At 56.6% G+C, this 26,235-nt stretch overlaps 1 protein-coding gene across 1 annotated transcript in view; it reads left to right on the forward strand.

Moving 5' to 3' along the window:
* The window catches only part of CIMIP6 (ciliary microtubule inner protein 6), a 94,821-nt gene that overhangs the window by 26,757 nt on the left and 41,829 nt on the right, over window positions 1-26,235 (forward strand). The window contains exon 3 of the mRNA XM_068233126.1: window positions 14,966-15,122. Coding sequence (XP_068089227.1) covers window positions 14,966-15,122 — 157 coding nt within the window. The remainder of the gene's footprint in view (window positions 1-14,965; window positions 15,123-26,235) is intronic.

Here is a 26,235-nt window from a genome sequence, read left to right on the forward strand (position 1 = left end):
CAGGCCCTCTTTCCTCTTCAGTCTGCGTTCAAAACCATTATATTCAGGGGTGCCTCTAGTCATTTTGTCACTCCAGGCAAGAAAACCTAGTATCAAAAGAGCAGGGCCCATTCTAGCAGTTATAACAGTACTGGGAGTCTGCACACAGGACAGGAAGTGTTCTTAGCAGCCTGCCTGCATACCTTCTCTTCTGCCTGTGTATGCAGCTTATCATCTCTGGAGTAGTGATGGGTCGTTCTCTAAGAGCCGGCTCTTTGCTGCGAACGACAAGAGCCGGTTCTCAGATTTGAAAGAGCCGATGCCTCAGCCGCCCCACAGAGCTCTGCTTTGCTCTGTAATAAAGGGCGCTGAGGCATGCTGGGAGATGTAGTCCTCCTCTTGCAGCTTGTAGGAGTGTATGGGGCGGAGCAGAGCAGTAGCAGGAGGGATTGCCCCAGTCAGAGAAGCAGTCTGGAATTGTCATGGAGACGGGGGCGGGGCTTTTACTCCGATTCTGAGTGGTGTTTAGTGATATTTCATGAAGAGCCGATTCAGAGCCGTAAGAGCCGGCTCTTTAATGGGAGCCGATTCAGAAGAGTCGATTCTCTGAAAAGAGCCGGAATTCCCATCACTACTCTGGAGCAGAAACTTCCCTTCTCCTGGGCTGTGTTGCTGTCTTGTGCGGGGGCGGGGCTCCAACAGGGACACATTCTTCTCTCTGTGACTGCATCTGTCCCCTGGCTGTCTCGCTCCAGTGTCTGTGTGCAGCCAGTGACACAGGTGGGGGGTCAGACTGTCGGGGGCATAAGCTGGCTGGCCGCTGGCTCCTGGTTTGACTGGCGTGGGGCGGAGTTAAAGGCTGGGCCACACGGGATAAACACTTTACCTGTGTGGCTACTGAGAAGAAGGCAGGAGCTGTATCCATAGTGATCAGTTACTCCCAGCGCCCCATTGTCAGTTCTCCCCAGTGACAGTGTACACAGAGCTGGTTAGAGTGAGGAGTGATTGCAGAGAGGTGGGAGGTGTGTCTATGGTGATCAGTTACACCCAGCGGTGACATGTGTCCGTTGTTGTCATGGAGCTGTGACTCCACCCCCATGGTCAGTTCCCCCCAGTGACAGTGTACACAGAGCTGGTTAGAGTGAGGAGTGATTGCAGAGAGGTGGGAGGTGTGTCTATGGTGATCAGTTACACCCAGCGGTGACATGTGCTAGTTGTTGCCATGGAGCTGTGACTCCGCCCCCATGGTCAGTTCTCCCCAGTGACAGTGTACACAGAGCTGGTTAGAGTGAGGAGTGATTGCAGAGAGGAAGGAGGTGTGTCTATGGTAATCAGTTACACCCAGCGGTGACATGTGCAAGTTGTTGTCGTGGAGCTGTGACTTCGCCCCCATTGTCAGTTCCCCCCAGTGACAGTGTACACAGAGCTGGTTAGAGTGATGGGTGACGCGTGTAGACAATGCATGACGTCTGCGCTGCACGCTGGAGAGATCGATAGAATCGTGTACACATGAGAGTAACGTTAGTGGAGATGATCCATCAGCTGGGCTGGGCAGATCTGTTTGTAATTAGCCGTTATGAAGTGATTACCAGAGATGATCTGAAGCAGATGTTGTGTGTTAGAAAGTCTGTCCAAGTTAGAGAGGTTATCCCTGCGCCCTACGAGTTAACCCTTCCCCATCAGTGCGGGATGATAAGAAGGCACAGGAGTCTGTAGGCTTATCACAGCACCAGGAAGCCTTGGACAGGACGGTTTTCCTACCGCTAGCCCAAAATCCTCTGTGTGATCAGCCAAAGGTTACGCTAACAGGCAGATGTGATTGGCTACATCAAATTCCCTTGCTGGATCCATGGAGATTTGTGTGTTATGAGAAGTTTCCCTCCTCCTTAGTCAGCTCTGACTCTTCATGATTATATGTAGTTTTGCACGCCAGATCACTGCTTCTTTCAGCTGTTGCATAGGCGTGTTCATAGCGTCACATATGCTGTCTATCAATCTTAGCATCTGTCGTCTTCTTCTTCTGCTCTCAATGTTTCCAAGCATCAAGGAATTCTCCAAATGGGACCAAAGTATTTGAGTTTCAATAGTTGTATCAGCCCTTCTAGTGAACACTTTGGCATTATTGCTTTCTTTCTTTTTTTACAGTTTACAATTAAAAACAAGCCCTTGCTTTCAAATGCTGAATGAACTAATAATGGGTTAGGTGGTAGAAAACTAAATGACCAAAAAGTGAGCGTGAGTGAACAGCTAATACTTGGCCTAGTGGTGAATGTCAAACAAGAAAGTGCCAAAGCAGGTCTATTGTTATACCTAGAAGACAACTGTAATGAGAGGAATATATGGGAGGCTGCCATATTTATTTCCTATTAAACAATACCAGTTGCCTGGCAGTCTTACTGATCTTCTGTCCCTAATACTTTTAGCCATAGACCCTATACAAGCATGCGGTGTATCACATGTTTCTGACATTATTGTCAGATCTAAAAATATTCGCTGCATGCTTGTTTCTGGTGTGATTTAGACTCAACTGAAGCCAAACAAATCAGCAGGACTGCCTGGCAACTGGTATTGTTTAAAAGGAAATAAATATGGCAGCCTCCACATACCTCTTGTTACAGTTGTCCTTTAAAAAGAACCCGAGTTGAAGCAAAGATAAGGGTTTATACTTACTTGGGGTTTCCTCCATGAAGCAGGTTATTTCGGTGCCTGGCGCTGAGCGGCGATGCTAGGAGCAGCACTACGCTACGCTGGGTGCCCTGCACAAGAGTAATTCAAGGATGTGGTGATCACCAGACCCTGAATTACATCTCCTCAGAGGTGTGACGACTCGGAGGGGGAATATTATGTAATGTCGCAGGGATCTGAGCGCCAGCCGGGAGAGCTGTCACCGGCCGTCACCCTGCGCCCAGCTCCCTGGTGGTGTGCACAAACGTCCGTGAATTACTCCTCCCCCTGAGGGGCTGCGACTCGGAGGGGGGATGGTATGTAACGCCGCAGGAGAGTTTAGTGGCAGGAGGGAGAGCTGTTATCCAGCTTACCCTGCGCCCAGCTCCCCGGCGAGGATACAATACATCCATGAATGACTCCTCCCCCTGAGGAGCTGCGACTCGGAGGGGGGAGGGTATGTAACGCTGCCGGAGAGTTTAGTGGCAGGAGGGAGAGCTGTTATCCAGGTTACCCTGCGCCCAGCTCCCCGGAGAGGATACAATACGTCCATGAATGACTCCTCCCCCTGAGGTGCTGCGACTCGGAGGGGGGATGGTATGTAACGCCGCAGGAGAGTTTAGTGGCAGGAGGGAGAGCTGTTATCCAGGTTACCCTGCGCCCAGCTCCCCGGCGAGGATACAATACATCCATGAATGACTCCTCCCCCTGAGGTGCTGCGACTCAGAGGGGGGAGGGTATGTAACGCCGCAGGAGAGTTTAGTGGCAGGAGGGAGAGCTGTTATCCAGGTTACCCTGCGCCCAGCTCCCCGGCGAGGATACAATACATCCATGAATGACTCCTCCCCCTGAGGTGCTGCGACTCAGAGGGGGGAGGGTATGTAACGCCGCAGGAGAGTTTAGTGGCAGGAGGGAGAGCTGTTATCCAGGTTACCCTGCGCCCAGCTCCCCGGCGAGGATACAATACATCCATGAATGACTCCTCCCCCTGAGGTGCTGCGACTCGGAGGGGGGAGGGTATGTAACGCTGCCGGGGAGTTTAGTGGCAGGAGGGAGAGCTGTTATCCAGCTTACCCTGCGCCCAGCTCCCCAGAGAGGATACAATACGTCCATGAATGACTCCTCCCCCTGAGGTGCTGCGACTCGGAGGGGGGAGGGTATGTAACGCCGCCGGGGAGTTTAGTGGCAGGAGGGAGAGCTGTTATCCGGCTTACCCTGCGCCCAGCTCCCCGGCGAGGATACAATACGTCCATGAATGACTCCTCCCCCTGAGGTGCTGCGACTCGGAGGGGGGAGGGTATGTAACGCTGCCGGGGAGTTTAGTGGCAGGAGGGAGAGCTGTTATCCAGCTTACCCTGTGCCCAGCTCCCCGGAGAGGATACAATACATCCATGAATGACTCCTCCCCCTGAGGTGCTGCGACTCGGAGGGGGGAGGGTATGTAACGCCGCCGGGGGAGCTTAGTGGCAGGAGGGAGAGCTGTTATCCAGCTTACCCTGCGCCCAGCTCCCCGGCGAGGATACAATACATCCATGAATGACTCCTCCCCCTGAGGTGCTGCGACTCGGAGGGGGGAGGGTATGTAACGCCGCCGGGGAGTTTAGTGGCCGGAGGGAGAGCTGTTATCCAGGTTACCCTGCGCCCAGCTCCCCGGAGGGGATACAATACATCCATGAATGACTCCTCCCCCTGAGGGGCTGCGACTCGGAGGGGGGAGGGTATGTAACGCTGCCAGGGAGTTTAGTGGCAGGACGGAGAGCTGTTATCCAGCTTACCCTGCGCCCAGCTCCCCAGAGAGGATACAATACATCCATGAATGACTCCTCCCCCTGAGGGGCTGCGACTCGGAGGGGGGAGGGTATGTAACGCTGCCGGGGAGTTTAGTGGCAGGAGGGAGAGCTGTTATCCAGCTTACCCTGTGCCCAGCTCCCCGGAGAGGATACAATACATCCATGAATGACTCCTCCCCCTGAGGTGCTGCGACTCGGAGGGGGGAGGGTATGTAACGCTGCCGGGGAGTTTAGTGGTAGGAGGGAGAGCTGTTATCCAGCTTACCCTGCGCCCAGCTCCCCGGAGAGGATACAATACATCCATGAATGACTCCTCCCCCTGAGGTGCTGCGACTCGGAGGGGGGAGGGTATGTAACGCTGCCGGAGAGTTTAGTGGCAGGAGGGAGAGCTGTTATCCAGCTTACCCTGCGCCCAGCTCCCCGGAGAGGATACAATACATCCATGAATGACTCCTCCCCCTGAGGGGCTGCGACTCGGAGGGGGGAGGGTATGTAACGCCGCCGGGGAGTTTAGTGGCAGGAGAGAGAGCTGTTATCCGGCTTACCCTGCGCCCAGCTCCCCGGAGAGGATACAATACGTCCATGAATGACTCCTCCCCCTGAGGTGCTGCGACTCGGAGGGGGGAGGGTATGTAACGCCGCCGGGGGAGCTTAGTGGCAGGAGGGAGAGCTGTTATCCAGCTTACCCTGCGCCCAGCTCCCCGGCGAGGATACAATACATCCATGAATGACTCCTCCCCCTGAGGTGCTGCGACTCGGAGGGGGGAGGGTATGTAACGCCGCCGGGGAGTTTAGTGGCCGGAGGGAGAGCTGTTATCCAGGTTACCCTGCGCCCAGCTCCCCGGAGGGGATACAATACATCCATGAATGACTCCTCCCCCTGAGGGGCTGCGACTCGGAGGGGGGAGGGTATGTAACGCTGCCAGGGAGTTTAGTGGCAGGACGGAGAGCTGTTATCCAGCTTACCCTGCGCCCAGCTCCCCAGAGAGGATACAATACATCCATGAATGACTCCTCCCCCTGAGGGGCTGCGACTCGGAGGGGGGAGGGTATGTAACGCTGCCGGGGAGTTTAGTGGCAGGAGGGAGAGCTGTTATCCAGCTTACCCTGTGCCCAGCTCCCCGGAGAGGATACAATACATCCATGAATGACTCCTCCCCCTGAGGTGCTGCGACTCGGAGGGGGGAGGGTATGTAACGCTGCCGGGGAGTTTAGTGGTAGGAGGGAGAGCTGTTATCCAGCTTACCCTGCGCCCAGCTCCCCGGAGAGGATACAATACATCCATGAATGACTCCTCCCCCTGAGGTGCTGCGACTCGGAGGGGGGAGGGTATGTAACGCTGCCGGAGAGTTTAGTGGCAGGAGGGAGAGCTGTTATCCAGCTTACCCTGCGCCCAGCTCCCCGGAGAGGATACAATACATCCATGAATGACTCCTCCCCCTGAGGGGCTGCGACTCGGAGGGGGGAGGGTATGTAACGCCGCCGGGGAGTTTAGTGGCAGGAGAGAGAGCTGTTATCCGGCTTACCCTGCGCCCAGCTCCCCGGAGAGGATACAATACGTCCATGAATGACTCCTCCCCCTGAGGGGCTGCGACTCGGAGGGGGGAGGGTATGTAACGCCGCCGGGGAGTTTAGTGGCAGGAGGGAGAGCTGTTATCCAGCTTACCCTGCGCCCAGCTCCCCGGCGAGGATACAATACATCCATGAATGACTCCTCCCCCTGAGGTGCTGCGACTCGGAGGGGGGAGGGTATGTAACGCCGCCGGGGAGTTTAGTGGCAGGAGGGAGAGCTGTTATCCAGCTTACCCTGCGCCCAGCTCCCCGGCGAGGATACAATACATCCATGAATGACTCCTCCCCTGAGGGGCTGCGACTCGGAGGGGGGAGGGTATGTAACGCTGCCGGGGAGTTTAGTGGCAGGAGGGAGAGCTGTTATCCAGCTTACCCTGCGCCCAGCTCCCCGGAGAGGATACAATACATTCATGAATGACTCCTCCCCCTGAGGTGTGACGACTCGGAGGGGGGAGGGTATGTAACGCCGCCGGGGGAGCTTAGTGGCAGGAGGGAGAGCTGTTATCCAGCTTACCCTGCGCCCAGCTCCCCGGCGAGGATACAATACATCCATGAATGACTCCTCCCCCTGAGGTGCTGCGACTCGGAGGGGGGAGGGTATGTAACGCCGCCGGGGAGTTTAGTGGCAGGAGGGAGAGCGGTTATCCAGCTTACCCTGCGCCCAGCTCCCCGGCGAGGATACAATACATCCATGAATGACTCCTCCCCCTGAGGTGCTGCGACTCGGAGGGGGGAGGGTATGTAACGCCGCCGGGGAGTTTAGTGGCAGGAGGGAGAGCTGTTATCCAGCTTACCCTGCGCCCAGCTCCCCGGAGAGGATACAATACGTCCATGAATGACTCCTCCCCCTGAGGTGCTGCGACTCGGAGGGGGGAGGGTATGTAACGCCGCCGGGGGAGTTTAGTGGCAGGAGGGAGAGCTGTTATCCAGCTTACCCTGCGCCCAGCTCCCCGGAGAGGATACAATACATTCATGAATGACTCCTCCCCCTGAGGTGTGACGACTCGGAGGGGGGAGGGTATGTAACGCCGCCGGGGGAGTTTAGTGGCAGGAGGGAGAGCTGTTATCCAGCTTACCCTGCGCCCAGCTCCCCGGAGAGGATACAATACATCCATGAATGACTCCTCCCCCTGAGGTGCTGCGACTCGGAGGGGGGAGGGTATGTAACGCTGCCGGGGAGTTTAGTGGCAGGAGGGAGAGCTGTTATCCAGCTTACCCTGCGCCCAGCTCCCCGGAGGGGATACAATACATTCATGAATTACTCCTCCCCCTGAGGTGCTGCGACTCGGAGGGGGGAGGGTATGTAACGCTGCCGGAGAGTTTAGTGGCAGGAGGGAGAGCTGTTATCCAGCTTACCCTGCGCCCAGCTTCCCGGCGAGGATACAATACATCCATGAATGACTCCTCCCCCTGAGGTGCTGCGACTCGGAGGGGGGAGGGTATGTAACGCCGCCGGGGAGTTTAGTGGCCGGAGGGAGAGCTGTTATCCGGCTTACCCTGCGCCCAGCTCCCCAGAGAGGATACAATACATCCATGAATGACTCCTCCCCCTGAGGTGCTGCGACTCGGAGGGGGGAGGGTATGTAACGCTGCCGGGGAGTTTAGTGGCAGGAGGGAGAGCTGTTATCCAGCTTACCCTGTGCCCAGCTCCCCAGAGAGGATACAATACATCCATGAATGACTCCTCCCCCTGAGGTGCTGCGACTCGGAGGGGGGAGGGTATGTAACGCTGCCGGGGAGTTTAGTGGCAGGAGGGAGAGCTGTTATCCGGCTTACCCTGCGCCCAGCTCCCCGGAGAGGATACAATACATCCATGAATGACTCCTCCCCCTGAGGGGCTGCGACTCGGAGGGGGGATGGTATGTAACGCCGCCGAGGAGTTTAGTGGCAGGAGGGAGAGCTGTTATCCAGCTTACCCTGCGCCCAGCTCCCCGGCGAGGATACAATACATCCATGAATGACTCCTCCCCCTGAGGTGCTGCGACTCGGAGGGGGGAGGGTATGTAACGCCGCCGGGGAGTTTAGTGGCAGGAGGGAGAGCTGTTATCCGGCTTACCCTGCGCCCAGCTCCCCGGAGAGGATACAATACGTCCATGAATGACTCCTCCCCCTGAGGTGCTGCGACTCGGAGGGGGGAGGGTATGTAACGCCGCCGGGGGAGTTTAGTGGCAGGAGGGAGAGCTGTTATCCAGCTTACCCTGCGCCCAGCTCCCCGGAGAGGATACAATACATTCATGAATGACTCCTCCCCCTGAGGTGTGACGACTCGGAGGGGGGAGGGTATGTAACGCCGCCGGGGGAGTTTAGTGGCAGGAGGGAGAGCTGTTATCCAGCTTACCCTGCGCCCAGCTCCCCGGAGAGGATACAATACATCCATGAATGACTCCTCCCCCTGAGGTGCTGCGACTCGGAGGGGGGAGGGTATGTAACGCTGCCGGGGAGTTTAGTGGCAGGAGGGAGAGCTGTTATCCAGCTTACCCTGCGCCCAGCTCCCCGGAGGGGATACAATACATTCATGAATTACTCCTCCCCCTGAGGTGCTGCGACTCGGAGGGGGGAGGGTATGTAACGCTGCCGGAGAGTTTAGTGGCAGGAGGGAGAGCTGTTATCCAGCTTACCCTGCGCCCAGCTTCCCGGCGAGGATACAATACATCCATGAATGACTCCTCCCCCTGAGGTGCTGCGACTCGGAGGGGGGAGGGTATGTAACGCCGCCGGGGAGTTTAGTGGCCGGAGGGAGAGCTGTTATCCGGCTTACCCTGCGCCCAGCTCCCCAGAGAGGATACAATACATCCATGAATGACTCCTCCCCCTGAGGTGCTGCGACTCGGAGGGGGGAGGGTATGTAACGCTGCCGGGGAGTTTAGTGGCAGGAGGGAGAGCTGTTATCCAGCTTACCCTGTGCCCAGCTCCCCAGAGAGGATACAATACATCCATGAATGACTCCTCCCCCTGAGGTGCTGCGACTCGGAGGGGGGAGGGTATGTAACGCTGCCGGGGAGTTTAGTGGCAGGAGGGAGAGCTGTTATCCGGCTTACCCTGCGCCCAGCTCCCCGGAGAGGATACAATACATCCATGAATGACTCCTCCCCCTGAGGGGCTGCGACTCGGAGGGGGGATGGTATGTAACGCCGCCGAGGAGTTTAGTGGCAGGAGGGAGAGCTGTTATCCAGCTTACCCTGCGCCCAGCTCCCCGGCGAGGATACAATACATCCATGAATGACTCCTCCCCCTGAGGTGCTGCGACTCGGAGGGGGGAGGGTATGTAACGCCGCCGGGGAGTTTAGTGGCAGGAGGGAGAGCTGTTATCCGGCTTACCCTGCGCCCAGCTCCCCAGAGAGGATACAATACATCCATGAATGACTCCTCCCCCTGAGGTGCTGCGACTCGGAGGGGGGAGGGTATGTAACGCTGCCGGGGAGTTTAGTGGCAGGAGGGAGAGCTGTTATCCAGCTTACCCTGCGCCCAGCTCCCCGGCGAGGATACAATACATCCATGAATGACTCCTCCCCCTGAGGTGCTGCGACTCGGAGGGGGGAGGGTATGTAACGCCGCCGGGGAGTTTAGTGGCCGGAGGGAGAGCTGTTATCCGGCTTACCCTGCGCCCAGCTCCCCAGAGAGGATACAATACATCCATGAATGACTCCTCCCCCTGAGGTGCTGCGACTCGGAGGGGGGAGGGTATGTAACGCTGCCGGGGAGTTTAGTGGCAGGAGGGAGAGCTGTTATCCAGCTTACCCTGTGCCCAGCTCCCCAGAGAGGATACAATACATCCATGAATGACTCCTCCCCCTGAGGTGCTGCGACTCGGAGGGGGGAGGGTATGTAACGCTGCCGGGGAGTTTAGTGGCAGGAGGGAGAGCTGTTATCCGGCTTACCCTGCGCCCAGCTCCCCGGAGAGGATACAATACATCCATGAATGACTCCTCCCCCTGAGGGGCTGCGACTCGGAGGGGGGATGGTATGTAACGCCGCCGAGGAGTTTAGTGGCAGGAGGGAGAGCTGTTATCCAGCTTACCCTGCGCCCAGCTCCCCGGCGAGGATACAATACATCCATGAATGACTCCTCCCCCTGAGGTGCTGCGACTCGGAGGGGGGAGGGTATGTAACGCCGCCGGGGAGTTTAGTGGCAGGAGGGAGAGCTGTTATCCGGCTTACCCTGCGCCCAGCTCCCCGGCGAGGATACAATACATCCATGAATGACTCCTCCCCCTGAGGTGCTGCGACTCGGAGGGGGGAGGGTATGTAACGCTGCCAGGGAGTTTAGTGGCAGGAGGGAGAGCTGTTATCCAGCTTACCCTGCGCCCAGCTCCCCAGAGAGGATACAATACATCCATGAATGACTCCTCCCCCTGAGGTGCTGCGACTCGGAGGGGGGAGGGTATGTAACGCCGCCGGGGAGTTTAGTGGCAGGAGGGAGAGCTGTTATCCAGCTTACCCTGCGCCCAGCTCCCCGGAGAGGATACAATACATTCATGAATGACTCCTCCCCCTGAGGTGCTGCGACTCAGAGGGGGGAGGGTATGTAACGCCGCCGGGGGAGCTTAGTGGCAGGAGGGAGAGCTGTTATCCGGCTTACCCTGCGCCCAGCTCCCCGGAGAGGATACAATACATCCATGAATGACTCCTCCCCCTGAGGTGCTGCGACTCGGAGGGGGGAGGGTATGTAACGCTGCCGGAGAGTTTAGTGGCAGGAGGGAGAGCTGTTATCCGGCTTACCCTGTGCCCAGCTCCCCGGAGAGGATACAATACGTCCATGAATGACTCCTCCCCCTGAGGTGCTGCAACTCGGAGGGGGGAGGGTATGTAACGCTGCCAGGGAGTTTAGTGGCAGGAGGGAGAGCTGTTATCCAGCTTACCCTGCGCCCAGCTCCCCGGAGAGGATACAATACATCCATGAATGACTCCTCCCCCTGAGGTGTGACGACTCGGAGGGGGGAGGGTATGTAACGCTGCCGGGGAGTTTAGTGGCAGGAGGGAGAGCTGTTATCCAGGTTACCCTGCGCCCAGCTCCCCGGCGAGGATACAATACATCCATGAATGACTCCTCCCCCTGAGGGGCTGCGACTCGGAGGGGGGAGGGTATGTAACGCCGCCGGGGAGTTTAGTGGCAGGAGGGAGAGCTGTTATCCAGCTTACCCTGTGCCCAGCTCCCCGGAGAGGATACAATACATCCATGAATGACTCCTCCCCCTGAGGAGCTGCGACTCGGAGGGGGGAGGGTATGTAACGCTGCCGGGGAGTTTAGTGGTAGGAGGGAGAGCTGTTATCCAGCTTACCCTGCGCCCAGCTCCCCGGAGAGGATACAATACATCCATGAATGACTCCTCCCCCTGAGGAGCTGCGACTCGGAGGGGGGAGGGTATGTAACGCCGCCGGGGGAGTTTAGTGGCAGGAGGGAGAGCTGTTATCCAGCTTACCCTGCGCCCAGCTCCCCGGAGGGGATACAATACATCCATGAATGACTCCTCCCCCTGAGGGGCTGCGACTCGGAGGGGGGAGGGTATGTAACGCCGCCGGGGGAGCTTAGTGGCAGGAGGGAGAGCTGTTATCCAGCTTACCCTGCGCCCAGCTCCCCGGAGGGGATACAATACATCCATGAATGACTCCTCCCCCTGAGGGGCTGCGACTCGGAGGGGGGAGGGTATGTAACGCCGCCGGGGGAGTTTAGTGGCAGGAGGGAGAGCTGTTATCCAGCTTACCCTGCGCCCAGCTCCCCGGAGGGGATACAATACATCCATGAATGACTCCTCCCCCTGAGGGGCTGCGACTCGGAGGGGGGAGGGTATGTAACGCCGCCGGGGGAGCTTAGTGGCAGGAGGGAGAGCTGTTATCCGGCTTACCCTGTGCCCAGCTCCCCGGAGAGGATACAATACATCCATGAATGACTCCTCCCCCTGAGGAGCTGCGACTCGGAGGGGGGAGGGTATGTAACGCCGCCGGGGGAGTTTAGTGGCAGGAGGGAGAGCTGTTATCCAGCTTACCCTGCGCCCAGCTCCCCGGAGGGGATACAATACATCCATGAATGACTCCTCCCCCTGAGGGGCTGCGACTCGGAGGGGGGAGGGTATGTAACGCTGCCGGGGAGTTTAGTGGCAGGAGGGAGAGCTGTTATCCGGCTTACCCTGTGCCCAGCTCCCCGGAGAGGATACAATACGTCCATGAATGACTCCTCCCCCTGAGGTGTGACGACTCGGAGGGGGGAGGGTATGTAACGCCGCCGGGGGAGCTTAGTGGCAGGAGGGAGAGCTGTTATCCAGGTTACCCTGCGCCCAGCTCCCCAGAGAGGATACAATACATCCATGAATGACTCCTCCCCCTGAGGTGCTGCGACTCGGAGGGGGAGGGTATGTAACGCCGCAGGAGAGTTTAGTGGCAGGAGGGAGAGCTGTTATCCAGCTTACCCTGCGCCCAGCTCCCCGGCGAGGATACAATACGTCTATGAATGACTCCTCCCCCTGAGGTGCTGCGACTCGGAGGGGGGAGGGTATGTAACGCTGCCGGGGAGTTTAGTGGCAGGAGGGAGAGCTGTTATCCAGCTTACCCTGCGCCCAGCTCCCCGGAGAGGATACAATACATTCATGAATGACTCCTCCCCCTGAGGTGCTGCGACTCGGAGGGGGGAGGGTATGTAACGCTGCCGGGGAGTTTAGTGGCAGGAGGGAGAGCTGTTATCCAGCTTACCCTGCGCCCAGCTCCCCGGCGAGGATACAATACATCCATGAATGACTCCTCCCCCTGAGGAGCTGCGACTCGGAGGGGGGAGGGTATGTAACGCTGCCGGAGAGTTTAGTGGCAGGAGGGAGAGCTGTTATCCAGGTTACCCTGCGCCCAGCTCCCCGGAGAGGATACAATACGTCCATGAATGACTCCTCCCCCTGAGGGGCTGCGACTCGGAGGGGGGAGGGTATGTAACGCTGCCGGGGGAGTTTAGTGGCAGGAGGGAGAGCTGTTATCCAGCTTACCCTGCACCCAGCTCCCCGGAGGGGATACAATACGTCCATGAATGACTCCTCCCCCTGAGGTGCTGCGACTCGGAGGGGGGAGGGTATGTAACGCCGCCGAGGAGTTTAGTGGCAGGAGGGAGAGCTGTTATCCAGCTTACCCTGCGCCCAGCTCCCCGGCGAGGATACAATACATCCATGAATGACTCCTCCCCCTGAGGTGCTGCGACTCGGAGGGGGGGAGGGTATGTAACGCCGCCGGGGAGTTTAGTGGCAGGAGGGAGAGCTGTTATCCAGCTTACCCTGCGCCCAGCTCCCCAGAGAGGATACAATACATCCATGAATGACTCCTCCCCTGAGGTGCTGCGACTCGGAGGGGGGAGGGTATGTAACGCTGCCGGGGAGTTTAGTGGCAGGAGGGAGAGCTGTTATCCAGCTTACCCTGCGCCCAGCTCCCCGGAGAGGATACAATACGTCCATGAATGACTCCTCCCCCTGAGGTGTGACGACTCGGAGGGGGAGGGTATGTAACGCTGCCGGGGGAGTTTAGTGGCCGGAGGGAGAGCTGTTATCCAGCTTACCCTGCGCCCAGCTCCCCAGAGAGGATACAATACATCCATGAATGACTCCTCCCCCTGAGGTGTGACGACTCGGAGGGGGAGGGTATGTAACGCTGCCGGGGGAGTTTAGTGGCCAGAGGGAGAGCTGTTATCCAGCTTACCCTGCGCCCAGCTCCCCGGAGAGGATACAATACGTTCATGAATTACTTCTATCGTCATAGAAATATGCTAGAGGTGTGGCCATCAGAGAATTACATACGGAAAGATCTAAACAACTGAATGAGGGGGTCATAGCACAGCACTATTATATCCATCTGTGAATATTATCACTTGTCACAGAAAATCACTACTCCTTCTCTCCTGTGCCTCGGAGGAGCCATCAGAGTGTTTCCTCACCTATTCACTTATAGGACTGAGGGATAAAAAGCAGCATTCTGGGACGGGGGCAGAGGGGATACTGGAGCAATGGAGAGGACTTAGGACACACCCCCAAGTAGAGGGGCAGAGGGGATTCTGGAGCAATGGAGAGGACTTAGGACACACCCCCAAGTAGAGGGGCAGAGGGGATTCTGGAGCAATGGAGAAGACTTGGGACCCCCCCCAGGGGAGGGGCAAAGGGGATCCTGGAGCAATGGAGAGGACTTAGGACACACCCCCAAGGGGAGGGGCAGAGGGGATCCTGGAGCAATGGAGAGGACTTAGGACACAACCCCAAGGGGAGAGGCAGAGGGGAATCTGGAGCAATGGAGAGGACTTAGGACACACCCCCAAGGGGAGGGGCAGAGGGGATTCTAGAGCAATGGAGAGGACTTAGGACACCCCCCCAAGGGGAGGTGCAGAGGGGACTCTGGAGCAAGGGAGAGGACTAAAGACACACCCCAAGGGGAGGGGATAGGGGATCCTGGAGCAATGGAGAGGACTTAGGACACCCCCCAAGGGGAGGGGCAGAGGGGATTTTGGTGCAATGGAGAGGTCTAAGGACACACCCCCAAGGGAAGGGGATAGGGGATCCTGGAGCAATGGAGAAGACTTAGGACACCCCCCTCCCCCCCAAGGAAGTCCTGGCAGTTTGCAGAAATCACATAGAGGTGCTTTGAGGTGAATAAAATGCTCAGACCCAGGTTATTTTTACCTTATATAATGGGTAGGGTGGGGGGAGGGGGAACCTTCCACACAATTGTATCCGCTAGCTAACGTATGGGGCTTCATTCACTAAGACAAATAGCACGCCTAATCAAAGTTAACACGCCTTATCAATGTTAGCACGCCTTATCAGAGTAGCATAGCGAGCGCTAAGAACCCGCAGGGGCTCAGGGCAGGACGAATGGAGCTCTTGTCATTGCCAATTAGCAGGCATAACTTCGCTATGCTACTCTGATAAGGCGAGCTAACTCTGATAAGGCATGCTATTTATCTTAGTGAATTGAGCCCATTGTGTTTTCTATTCCTTGCACAGACAGAGTGGTGGCCAAAGTGTGAAGAAAATGTGACGCCTCAGAGACCGCCCTACGACCGGACGAGTACCCAAAGGAGGGACTTCAGCTTCCTGGTTCATTCCAGTCACCAGACGCGCCACGGCTGCAACCCACACAAAGCACCATTATGTGGCATAGGTAAGGAGTAGCATTTATCTGCACAGGCAACGCGTTTCGTGGATGTGAGCCGACTTCTTCAGGCCAATCACAATGCCAATATAAAAAAGCCAACATGTTTGGAGTGCTCTGCAGCCATTGATAAAAATCTTCATTTAAATAGTGTTCAGGCAGCTGCAGACAAGCAGGGGTAATTATACATGTGAAAAAGCAAAATCATACTAAATTGTTTACGCATTTACAATAATAAGCAAATCGGACAACCGATTTGAAAACGTCGCTGCCCCTCCCACCGCGTGATGTCACGTACATGCTGCTGCTTTTTTTAAAAATCATGAATAAATGTGTCAGGCATGCGGAGCTTACCTCCGCCGCGGCGATCAGCAGCGCTTCTGCGACTTCCGGGTTCCCTGGCTGTGCTGTCGGAGATGACGTCAGCGGCTCATCAGCTGAGCTTCACTTGCAGGGAGAGAAAGAGAGTGGATGCACACGCTGTTTGCGTCGCACCTCTTATGCCCTTAGGAAGCGTGTCAGCTGACAGCCGGTCAGCTGCCACGCAGGGCTGCATCTCCAGCTCCTGATTGCTGGGTGTTTGGGGGCGTGACTTCTCTGCTGTCTCGGGCTTCTTAAGCCCTGGTTGCCACTCTCACATTGCCTGTTGTAGCTAACACTTCACAGTAAAGGGTTCAGACCTTAGTCAGATCCGGCAGGACCCCGGGGATTTCACACTAGCTCAGGAATAAACATATTATTGTGATTGTATTATTTGACCTCTGCCTGTTTTCTTACTACTCTTTTGCGATCCTAACGATTCTGTACCTCTGCCTATCTGATCTGTTGCCGACCTCTGCCTGTATACTCGCTCTGATTTTGCCTAACGATTTTGTACCTTATCTATCAGATCTGTTACCGAACCGATTTGTTGACTATTCTTGATATCTGTATCAGTGGCAGTATCGCCTTCTACTGACACTGTCTGTAGACAATCCCCGTTGAGGGAGCGTCTGATATTGTCTGTCTGCTAGTGCTCACACAATATCAGATCGCTTACTCGCTGTCCATTGTCTCCCGTTCTGTGTGCCGCATGGTGCCAGTTGCTTACTCGCTGCCCATTGTCTCCCGTTCTCTGTGCCGCATGGTGCCAGTTGCTTACTCGCTGCCCATTGTCTCCCGTTCTCTGTGCTGCATGGTACCAGTTGCTTACTCGCTGCCCATTGTCTCCCGTTCTCTGTGCTGCATGGTGCCAGTTGTTTACTCGCTGCCCATTGTCTCCCGTTCTCTGTGCTGCATGGTGCCAGTTGCTTACTCGCTGCCCATTGTCTCCCATTCTCTGTGCTGCATGGTGCCAGTTGCTTACTCGCTGTCCATTGTCTCCCGTTCTCTGTGCCGCATGGTGCCAGTTGCTTACTCGCTGTCCATTGTCTCCCGTTCTCTGTGCCGCATGGTGCCAGTTGCTTACTCGCTGTCCATTGTCTCCCGTTCTCTGTGCTGCATGGTGCCAGTTGCTTACTCGCTGTCCATTGTCTCCCGTTCTCTGTGCTGCATGGTGCCAGTTGCTTACTCGCTGTCCATTGTCTCCCGTTCTCTGTGCTGCATGGTGCCAGTTGCTTACTCGCTGCCCATTGTCTCCCATTCTCTGTGCTGCATGGTGCCAGTTGCTTACTCGCTGTCCATTGTCTCCCGTTCTCTGTGCTGCATGGTGCCAGTTGCTTACTCGCTGTCCATTGTCTCCCGTTCTCTGTGCTGCATGGTACCAGTTGTTTACTCGCTGTCCATTGTCTCCCGTTCTCTGTGCTGCATGGTACCAGTTGCTTACTCGCTGTCCATTGTCTCCCGTTCTCTGTGCTGCATGGTACCAGTTGCTTACTCGCTGTCCATTGTCTCCCGTTCTCTGTGCCGCATGGTGCCAGTTGCTTACTCGCTGTCCATTGTCTCCCGTTCTCTGTGCCGCATGGTGCCAGTTGCTTACTCGCTGCCCATTGTCTCCCGTTCTCTGTGCTGCATGGTGCCAGTTGCTTACTTGCTGTCCATTGTCTCCCGTTCTCTGTGCTGCATGGTGCCAGTTGCTTACTCGCTGTCCATTGTCTCCCGTTCTCTGTGCTGCATGGTGCCAGTTGCTTACTCGCTGTCCATTGTCTCCCGTTCTCTGTGCTGCATGGTGCCAGTTGCTTACTCGCTGTCCATTGTCTCCCGTTCTCTGTGCTGCATGGTACCAGTTGCTTACTCGCTGTCCATTGTCTCCCGTTCTCTGTGCTGCATGGTACCAGTTGCTTACTCGCTGCCCATTGTCTCCCGTTCTCTGTGCTGCATGGTGCCAGTTGTTTACTCGCTGTCCATTGTCTCCCGTTCTCTGTGCTGCATGGTACCAGTTGCTTACTCGCTGCCCATTGTCTCCCGTTCTCTGTGCCGCATGGTGCCAGTTGCTTACTCGCTGTCCATTGTCTCCCGTTCTCTGTGCTGCATGGTGCCAGTTGCTTACTCGCTGTCCATTGTCTCCCGTTCTCTGTGCCGCATGGTGCCAGTTGCTTACTCGCTGTCCATTGTCTCCCGTTCTCTGTGCTGCATGGTGCCAGTTGCTTACTCGCTTTCCATTGTCTCCCGTTCTCTGTGCTGCATGGTGCCAGTTGCTTACTCGCTGTCCATTGTCTCCCGTTCTCTGTGCTGCATGGTACCAGTTGCTTACTCGCTGTCCATTGTCTCCCGTTCTCTGTGCCGCATGTTGCCAGTTGCTTACTCGCTGTCCATTGTCTCCCGTTCTCTGTGCTGCATGGTGCCAGTTGCTTCCTAGCTATCCATTGTCTCCCGTTCTCTGTGCCGCATGGTGCCAGTTGCTTACTCGCTGTCCATTGTCTCCCGTTCTCTGTGCTGCATGGTGCCAGTTGCTTACTCGCTTTCCATTGTCTCCCGTTCTCTGTGCTGCATGGTGCCAGTTGCTTACTTGCTATCCATTGTCTCCCGTTCTCTGTGCTGCATGGTGCCAGTTGCTTACTCGCTGTCCATTGTCTCCCGTTCTCTGTGCCGCATGGTGCCAGATGCTTACTCGCTGTCCATTGTCTCCCGTTCTCTGTGCCGCATGGTGCCAGTTGCTTACTCGCTGCCCATTGTCTCCCGTTCTCTGTGCCGCATGGTGCCAGATGCTTACTCGCTGTCCATTGTCTCCCGTTCTCTGTGCTGCATGGTGCCAGTTCCTTACTCGCTGTCCATTGTCTCCCGTTCTCTGTGCTGCATGGTGCCAGTTGCTTACTCGCTGTCCATTGTCTCCCGTTCTCTGTGCTGCATGGTGCCAGTTGCTTACTCGCTGCCCATTGTCTCCCGTTCTCTGTGCTGCATGGTGCCAGTTGCTTACTTGCTATCCATTGTCTCCCGTTCTCTGTGCTGCATGGTGCCAGTTGCTTACTCGCTGTCCATTGTATCCCGTTCTCTGTGCTGCATGGTGCCAGTTGCTTACTCGCTGCCCATTGTCTCCCGTTCTCTGTGCCGCATGGTGCCAGATGCTTACTCGCTGTCCATTGTCTCCCGTTCTCTGTGCTGCATGGTGCCAGTTCCTTACTCGCTGTCCATTGTCTCCCGTTCTCTGTGCTGCATGGTGCCAGTTGCTTACTCGCTGTCCATTGTCTCCCGTTCTCTGTGCTGCATGGTGCCAGTTGCTTACTCGCTGCCCATTGTCTCCCGTTCTCTGTGCTGCATGGTGCCAGTTGCTTACTCGCTGTCCATTGTCTCCCGTTCTCTGTGCTGCATGGTACCAGTTGCTTACTCGCTGTCCATTGTCTCCCGTTCTCTGTGCTGCATGGTGCCAGTTGTTTACTCGCTGTCCATTGTCTCCCGTTCTCTGTGCCGCATGTTGCCAGTTGCTTACTCGCTGTCCATTGTCTCCCGTTCTCTGTGCTGCATGGTACCAGTTGCTTACTCGCTGTCCATTGTCTCCCGTTCTCTGTGCCGCATGTTGCCAGTTGCTTACTCGCTGTCCATTGTCTCCCGTTCTCTGTGCTGCATGGTGCCAGTTGCTTACTCGCTTTCCATTGTCTCCCGTTCTCTGTGCTGCATGGTACCAGTTGCTTACTCGCTTTCCATTGTCTCCCGTTCTCTGTGCTGCATGGTGCCAGTTGTTTACTCGCTGTCCATTGTCTCCCGTTCTCTGTGCCGCATGGTGCCAGTTGCTTACTCGCTGTCCATTGTCTCCCGTTCTCTGTGCTGCATGGTGCCAGTTGCTTACTCTCTGCCCATTGTCTCCCGTTCTCTGTGCCGCATGGTGCCAGTTGCTTACTCGCTTTCCATTGTCTCCCGTTCTCTGTGCTGCATGGTGCCAGTTGCTTACTCGCTGCCCATTGTCTCCCGTTCTCTGTGCTGCATGGTGCCAGTTGCTTACTCGCTGCCCATTGTCTCCCGTTCTCTGTGCTGCATGGTGCCAGTTGCTTACTCGCTGCCCATTGTCTCCCGTTCTCTGTGCTGCATGGTGCCAGTTGCTTACTCGCTGCCCATTGTCTCCCGTTCTCTGTGCAGCATGGTGCCAGTTGCTTACTCGCTGCCCATTGTCTCCCGTTCTCTGTGCCGCATGGTGCCAGTTGCTTACTCGCTTTCCATTGTCTCCCGTTCTCCCGTGCCGCATGGTGCCAGTTGCTTACTCGCTTTCCATTGTCTCCCGTTCTCTGTGCCGCATGGTGCCAGTTGCTTACTCGCTGTCCATTGTCTCCCGTTCTCTGTGCTGCATGGTGCCAGTTGCTTACTCGCTGTCCATTGTCTCCCGTTCTCTGTGCCGCATGGTGCCAGTTGCTTACTCGCTTTCCATTGTCTCCCGTTCTCCCGTGCCGCATGGTGCCAGTTGCTTACTCGCTTTCCATTGTCTCCCGTTCTCTGTGCCGCATGGTGCCAGTTGCTTACTCGCTTTCCATTGTCTCCCGTTCTCTGTGCCGCATGGTGCCAGTTGCTTACTCGCTGTCCATTGTCTCCCGTTCTCTGTGCCGCATGGTGCCAGTTGCTTACTCGCTGTCCATTGTCTCCCGTTCTCTGTGCTGCATGGTGCCAGTTGCTTACTCTCTGCCCATTGTCTCCCGTTCTCTGTGCCGCATGGTACCAGTTGCTTACTCGCTGTCCATTGTCTCCCGTTCTCTATGCTGCATGGTGCCAGTTGCTTACTCGCTGTCCATTGTCTCCCGTTCTCTGTGCCGCATGGTGCCAGTTGCTTACTCGCTGTCCATTGTCTCCCGTTCTCTGTGCCGCATGGTGCCAGTTGCTTACTCGCTGTCCATTGTCTCCCGTTCTCTGTGCCGCATGGTGCCAGTTGCTTACTCGCTGCCCATTGTCTCCCGTTCTCTGTGCCGCATGGTGCCAGTTGCTTCCTAGCTATCCATTGTCTCCCGTTCTCTGTGCTGCATGGTGCCAGTTGCTTACTCGCTGTCCATTGTATCCCGTTCTCTGTGCCGCATGGTGCCAGTTGCTTACTCGCTGTCCATTGTCTCCCGTTCTCTGTGCCGCATGGTGCCAGTTGCTTACTCGCTGTCCATTGTCTCCCGTTCTCTGTGCCGCATGGTGCCAGTTGCTTACTCGCTGTCCATTGTCTCCCGTTCTCTGTGCTGCATGGTGCCAGTTGCTTACTCGCTTTCCATTGTCTCCTGTTCTCTGTGCCGCATGGTGCCAGTTGTTTACTCGCTGTCCATTGTCTCCCGTTCTCTGTGCCGCATGGTGCCAGTTGCTTACTCGCTGTCCATTGTCTCCCGTTCTCTGTGCTGCATGGTGCCAGTTGCTTACTCGCTTTCCATTGTCTCCCGTTCTCTGTGCTGCATGGTGCCAGTTGCTTACTCGCTGCCCATTGTCTCCCGTTCTCTGTGCCGCATGGTGCCAGTTGCTTACTCGCTGCCCATTGTCTCCCGTTCTCTGTGCCGCATGGTGCCAGTTGCTTACTCGCTGCCCATTGTCTCCCGTTCTGTGTGCCGCATGGTGCCAGTTGCTTACTCGCTGCCCATTGTCTCCCGTTCTCTGTGCCGCATGGTGCCAGTTGCTTACTCGCTGCCCATTGTCTCCCGTTCTCTGTGCCGCATGGTGCCAGTTGCTTCCTAGCTATCCATTGTCTCCCGTTCTCTGTGCCGCATGGTGCCAGTTGCTTACTCGCTGTCCATTGTCTCCCGTTCTCTGTGCTGCATGGTACCAGTTGCTTACTCGCTGCCCATTGTCTCCCGTTCTCTGTGCTGCATGGTACCAGTTGCTTACTCGCTGCCCATTGTCTCCCGTTCTCTGTGCTGCATGGTGCCAGTTGCTTACTCGCTGCCCATTGTCTCCCGTTCTCTGTGCCGCATGGTGCCAGTTGCTTACTCGCTGCCCATTGTCTCCCGTTCTCTGTGCCGCATGGTGCCAGTTGCTTACTCGCTGCCCATTGTCTCCCGTTCTCTGTGCCGCATGGTGCCAGTTGCTTACTCGCTGCCCATTGTCTCCCGTTCTCTGTGCCGCATGGTGCCAGTTGCTTCCTAGCTATCCATTGTCTCCCGTTCTCTGTGCCGCATGGTGCCAGTTGCTTACTCGCTGCCCATTGTCTCCCGTTCTCTGTGCCGCATGGTGCCAGTTGCTTACTCGCTGCCCATTGTCTCCCGTTCTCTGTGCCGCATGGTGCCAGTTGCTTACTCTCTGCCCATTGTCTCCCGTTCTCTGTGCCGCATGGTGCCAGTTGCTTACTCGCTGTCCATTGTCTCCCGTTCTCTGTGCCGCATGGTGCCAGTTGCTTACTCGCTATCCATTGTCTCCCGTTCTCTGTGCTGCATGGTGCCAGATGCTTACTCGCTGTCCATTGTCTCCCGTTCTCTGTGCTGCATGGTGCCAGTTGTTTACTCGCTGCCCATTGTCTCCCGTTCTCTGTGCCGCATGGTGCCAGTTGTTTACTCGCTTTCCATTGTCTCCCGTTCTCTGTGCCGCATGGTGCCAGTTGCTTACTCGCTGTCCATTGTCTCCCGTTCTCTGTGCCGCATGGTGCCAGTTGCTTACTCGCTGTCCATTGTCTCCCGTTCTCTGTGCTGCATGGTGCCAGTTGCTTACTCGCTGTCCATTGTCTCCCGTTCTCTGTGCCGCATGGTGCCAGTTGCTTACTCGCTGTCCATTGTCTCCCGTTCTCTGTGCTGCATGGTGCCAGTTGCTTACTCGCTGTCCATTGTCTCCCGTTCTCTGTGCCGCATGGTGCCAGTTGCTTACTCGCTGTCCATTGTCTCCCGTTCTGTGTGCTGCATGGTGCCAGTTGCTTACTCGCTGCCCATTGTCTCCCGTTCTCTGTGCCGCATGGTGCCAGTTGCTTACTCGCTGCCCATTGTCTCCCGTTCTCTGTGCCGCATGGTACCAGTTGCTTACTCGCTGCCCATTGTCTCCCGTTCTCTGTGCTGCATGGTGCCAGTTGCTTACTCGCTTTCCATTGTCTCCCGTTCTCTGTGCTGCATGGTGCCAGTTGCTTACTCGCTGTCCATTGTCTCCCGTTCTCTGTGCCGCATGGTGCCAGTTGCTTACTCGCTGCCCATTGTCTCCCGTTCTCTGTGCCGCATGGTGCCAGTTGCTTACTCGCTGTCCATTGTCTCCCGTTCTCTGTGCCGCATGGTGCCAGTTGCTTACTCTCTGCCCATTGTCTCCCGTTCTCTGTGCCGCATGGTGCCAGTTGCTTACTCTCTGCCCATTGTCTCCCGTTCTCTGTGCCGCATGGTGCCAGTTGCTTACTCGCTGCCCATTGTCTCCCGTTCTCTGTGCCGCATGGTGCCAGTTGCTTACTCGCTGTCCATTGTCTCCCGTTCTCTGTGCTGCATGGTGCCAGTTGCTTACTCGCTGTCCATTGTCTCCCGTTCTCTGTGCCGCATGGTGCCAGTTGCTTACTCGCTGCCCATTGTCTCCCGTTCTCTGTGCCGCATGGTGCCAGTTGCTTACTCGCTGCCCATTGTCTCCCGTTCTCTGTGCTGCATGGTGCCAGTTGTTTACTCGCTGCCCATTGTCTCCCGTTCTCTGTGCCGCATGGTGCCAGTTGCTTACTCGCTGTCCATTGTCTCCCGTTCTCTGTGCCGCATGGTGCCAGTTGCTTACTCGCTTTCCATTGTCTCCCGTTCTCTGTGCCGCATGGTGCCAGTTGCTTACTCTCTGCCCATTGTCTCCCGTTCTCTGTGCCGCATGGTGCCAGTTGCTTACTCGCTGCCCATTGTCTCCCGTTCTCTGTGCCGCATGGTGCCAGTTGCTTACTCGCTGTCCATTGTCTCCCGTTCTCTGTGCTGCATGGTGCCAGTTGCTTACTCGCTGCCCATTGTCTCCCGTTCTCTGTGCTGCATGGTGCCAGTTGCTTACTCGCTGTCCATTGTCTCCCGTTCTCTGTGCCGCATGGTGCCAGTTGCTTACTCGCTGTCCATTGTCTCCCGTTCTCTGTGCCGCATGGTGCCAGTTGCTTACTCTCTGCCCATTGTCTCCCGTTCTCTGTGCCGCATGGTGCCAGTTGCTTACTCGCTGCCCATTGTCTCCCGTTCTCTGTGCTGCATGGTGCCAGTTGCTTACTCGCTGTCCATTGTCTCCCGTTCTCTGTGCCGCATGGTGCCAGTTGCTTACTCGCTGTCCATTGTCTCCCGTTCTCTGTGCCGCATGGTGCCAGTTGCTTACTCTCTGCCCATTGTCTCCCGTTCTCTGTGCTGCATGGTGCCAGTTGCTTACTCGCTGTCCATTGTCTCCCGTTCTCTGTGCTGCATGGTGCCAGTTGCTTACTCGCTGCCCCTTGTCTCCCGTTCTCTGTGCCGCATGGTGCCAGTTGCTTACTCGCTGTCCATTGTCTCCCGTTCTCTGTGCTGCATGGTGCCAGTTGCTTACTCGCTGCCCCTTGTCTCCCGTTCTCTGTGCCGCATGGTGCCAGTTGCTTACTCGCTGTCCATTGTCTCCCGTTCTCTGTGCCGCATGGTGCCAGTTGCTTACTCGCTGTCCATTGTCTCCCGTTCTCTGTGCCGCATGGTGCCAGTTGCTTACTCTCTGCCCATTGTCTCCCGTTCTCTGTGCTGCATGGTGCCAGTTGCTTACTCGCTGTCCATTGTCTCCCGTTCTCTGTGCTGCATGGTGCCAGTTGCTTACTCGCTGCCCCTTGTCTCCCGTTCTCTGTGCCGCATGGTGCCAGTTGCTTACTCGCTGTCCATTGTCTCCCGTTCTCTGTGCTGCATGGTGCCAGTTGCTTACTCGCTGCCCCTTGTCTCCCGTTCTCTGTGCCGCATGGTGCCAGTTGCTTACTCTCTGCCCATTGTCTCCCGTTCTCTGTGCTGCATGGTGCCAGTTGCTTACTCGCTGTCCATTGTCTCCCGTTCTCTGTGCTGCATGGTGCCAGTTGCTTACTCGCTGCCCCTTGTCTCCCGTTCTCTGTGCTGCATGGTGCCAGTTGCTTACTCGCTGCCCATTGTCTCCCGTTCTCTGTGCTGCATGGTGCCAGTTGCTTACTCGCTGTCCATTGTCTCCCGTTCTCTGTGCCGCATGGTGCCAGTTGCTTACTCGCTGTCCATTGTCTCCCGTTCTCTGTGCTGCATGGTGCCAGTTGCTTACTCGCTGTCCATTGTCTCCCGTTCTCTGTGCCGCATGGTGCCAGTTGCTTACTCGCTGTCCATTGTCTCCCGTTCTGTGTGCTGCATGGTGCCAGTTGCTTACTCTCTGCCCATTGTCTCCCGTTCTCTGTGCCGCATGGTGCCAGTTGCTTACTCGCTGCCCATTGTCTCCCGTTCTCTGTGCCGCATGGTGCCAGTTGCTTACTCGCTGTCCATTGTCTCCCGTTCTCTGTGCCGCATGGTGCCAGTTGCTTACTCTCTGCCCATTGTCTCCCGTTCTCTGTGCTGCATGGTGCCAGTTGCTTACTCGCTGCCCATTGTCTCCCGTTCTCTGTGCCGCATGGTGCCAGTTGCTTACTCGCTGCCCATTGTCTCCCGTTCTCTGTGCTGCATGGTGCCAGTTGCTTACTCGCTGCCCATTGTCTCCCGTTCTCTGTGCCGCATGGTGCCAGTTGCTTACTCGCTGCCCATTGTCTCCCGTTCTCTGTGCCGCATGGTGCCAGTTGCTTACTCTCTGCCCATTGTCTCCCGTTCTCTGTGCCGCATGGTGCCAGTTGCTTACTCGCTGCCCATTGTCTCCCGTTCTCTGTGCCGCATGGTGCCAGTTGCTTACTCGCTGTCCATTGTCTCCCGTTCTCTGTGCTGCATGGTGCCAGTTGCTTACTCGCTGCCCATTGTCTCCCGTTCTCTGTGCCGCATGGTGCCAGTTGCTTACTCGCTGCCCATTGTCTCCCGTTCTCTGTGCCGCATGGTGCCAGTTGCTTACTCGCTGCCCATTGTCTCCCGTTCTCTGTGCTGCATGGTGCCAGTTGCTTACTCGCTGTCCATTGTCTCCCGTTCTCTGTGCCGCATGGTGCCAGATGCTTACTCGCTGTCCATTGTCTCCCGTTCTCTGTGCTGCATGGTGCCAGTTGCTTACTCGCTGTCCATTGTCTCCCGTTCTCTGTGCTGCATGGTGCCAGTTGCTTACTCGCTGTCCATTGTCTCCCGTTCTCTGTGCCGCATGGTGCCAGTTGCTTACTCTCTGCCCATTGTCTCCCGTTCTCTGTGCCGCATGGTGCCAGTTGCTTTCTCGCTCTCCATTGTCTCCCGTTCTCTGTGCCGCATGGTGCCAGTTGCTTACTCGCTGCCCATTGTCTCCCGTTCTCTGTGCTGCATGGTGCCAGTTGCTTACTCGCTGTCCATTGTCTCCCGTTCTCTGTGCCGCATGGTGCCAGTTGCTTACTCGCTGTCCATTGTCTCCCGTTCTCTGTGCCGCATGGTGCCAGTTGCTTACTCGCTGCCCATTGTCTCCCGTTCTCTGTGCCGCATGGTGCCAGTTGCTTACTCGCTGTCCATTGTCTCCCGTTCTCTGTGCTGCATGGTGCCAGTTGCTTACTCTCTGCCCATTGTCTCCCGTTCTCTGTGCTGCATGGTGCCAGTTGCTTACTCGCTGCCCATTGTCTCCCGTTCTCTGTGCCGCATGGTGCCAGTTGCTTACTCTCTGCCCATTGTCTCCCGTTCTCTGTGCCGCATGGTGCCAGTTGCTTACTCGCTGCCCATTGTCTCCCGTTCTCTGTGCCGCATGGTGCCAGTTGCTTACTCGCTGTCCATTGTCTCCCGTTCTCTGTGCCGCA

Source organism: Hyperolius riggenbachi, chromosome 4 (genome assembly GCF_040937935.1).
Source record: "Hyperolius riggenbachi isolate aHypRig1 chromosome 4, aHypRig1.pri, whole genome shotgun sequence".
Lineage (NCBI taxonomy): Eukaryota > Metazoa > Chordata > Amphibia > Anura > Hyperoliidae > Hyperolius > Hyperolius riggenbachi.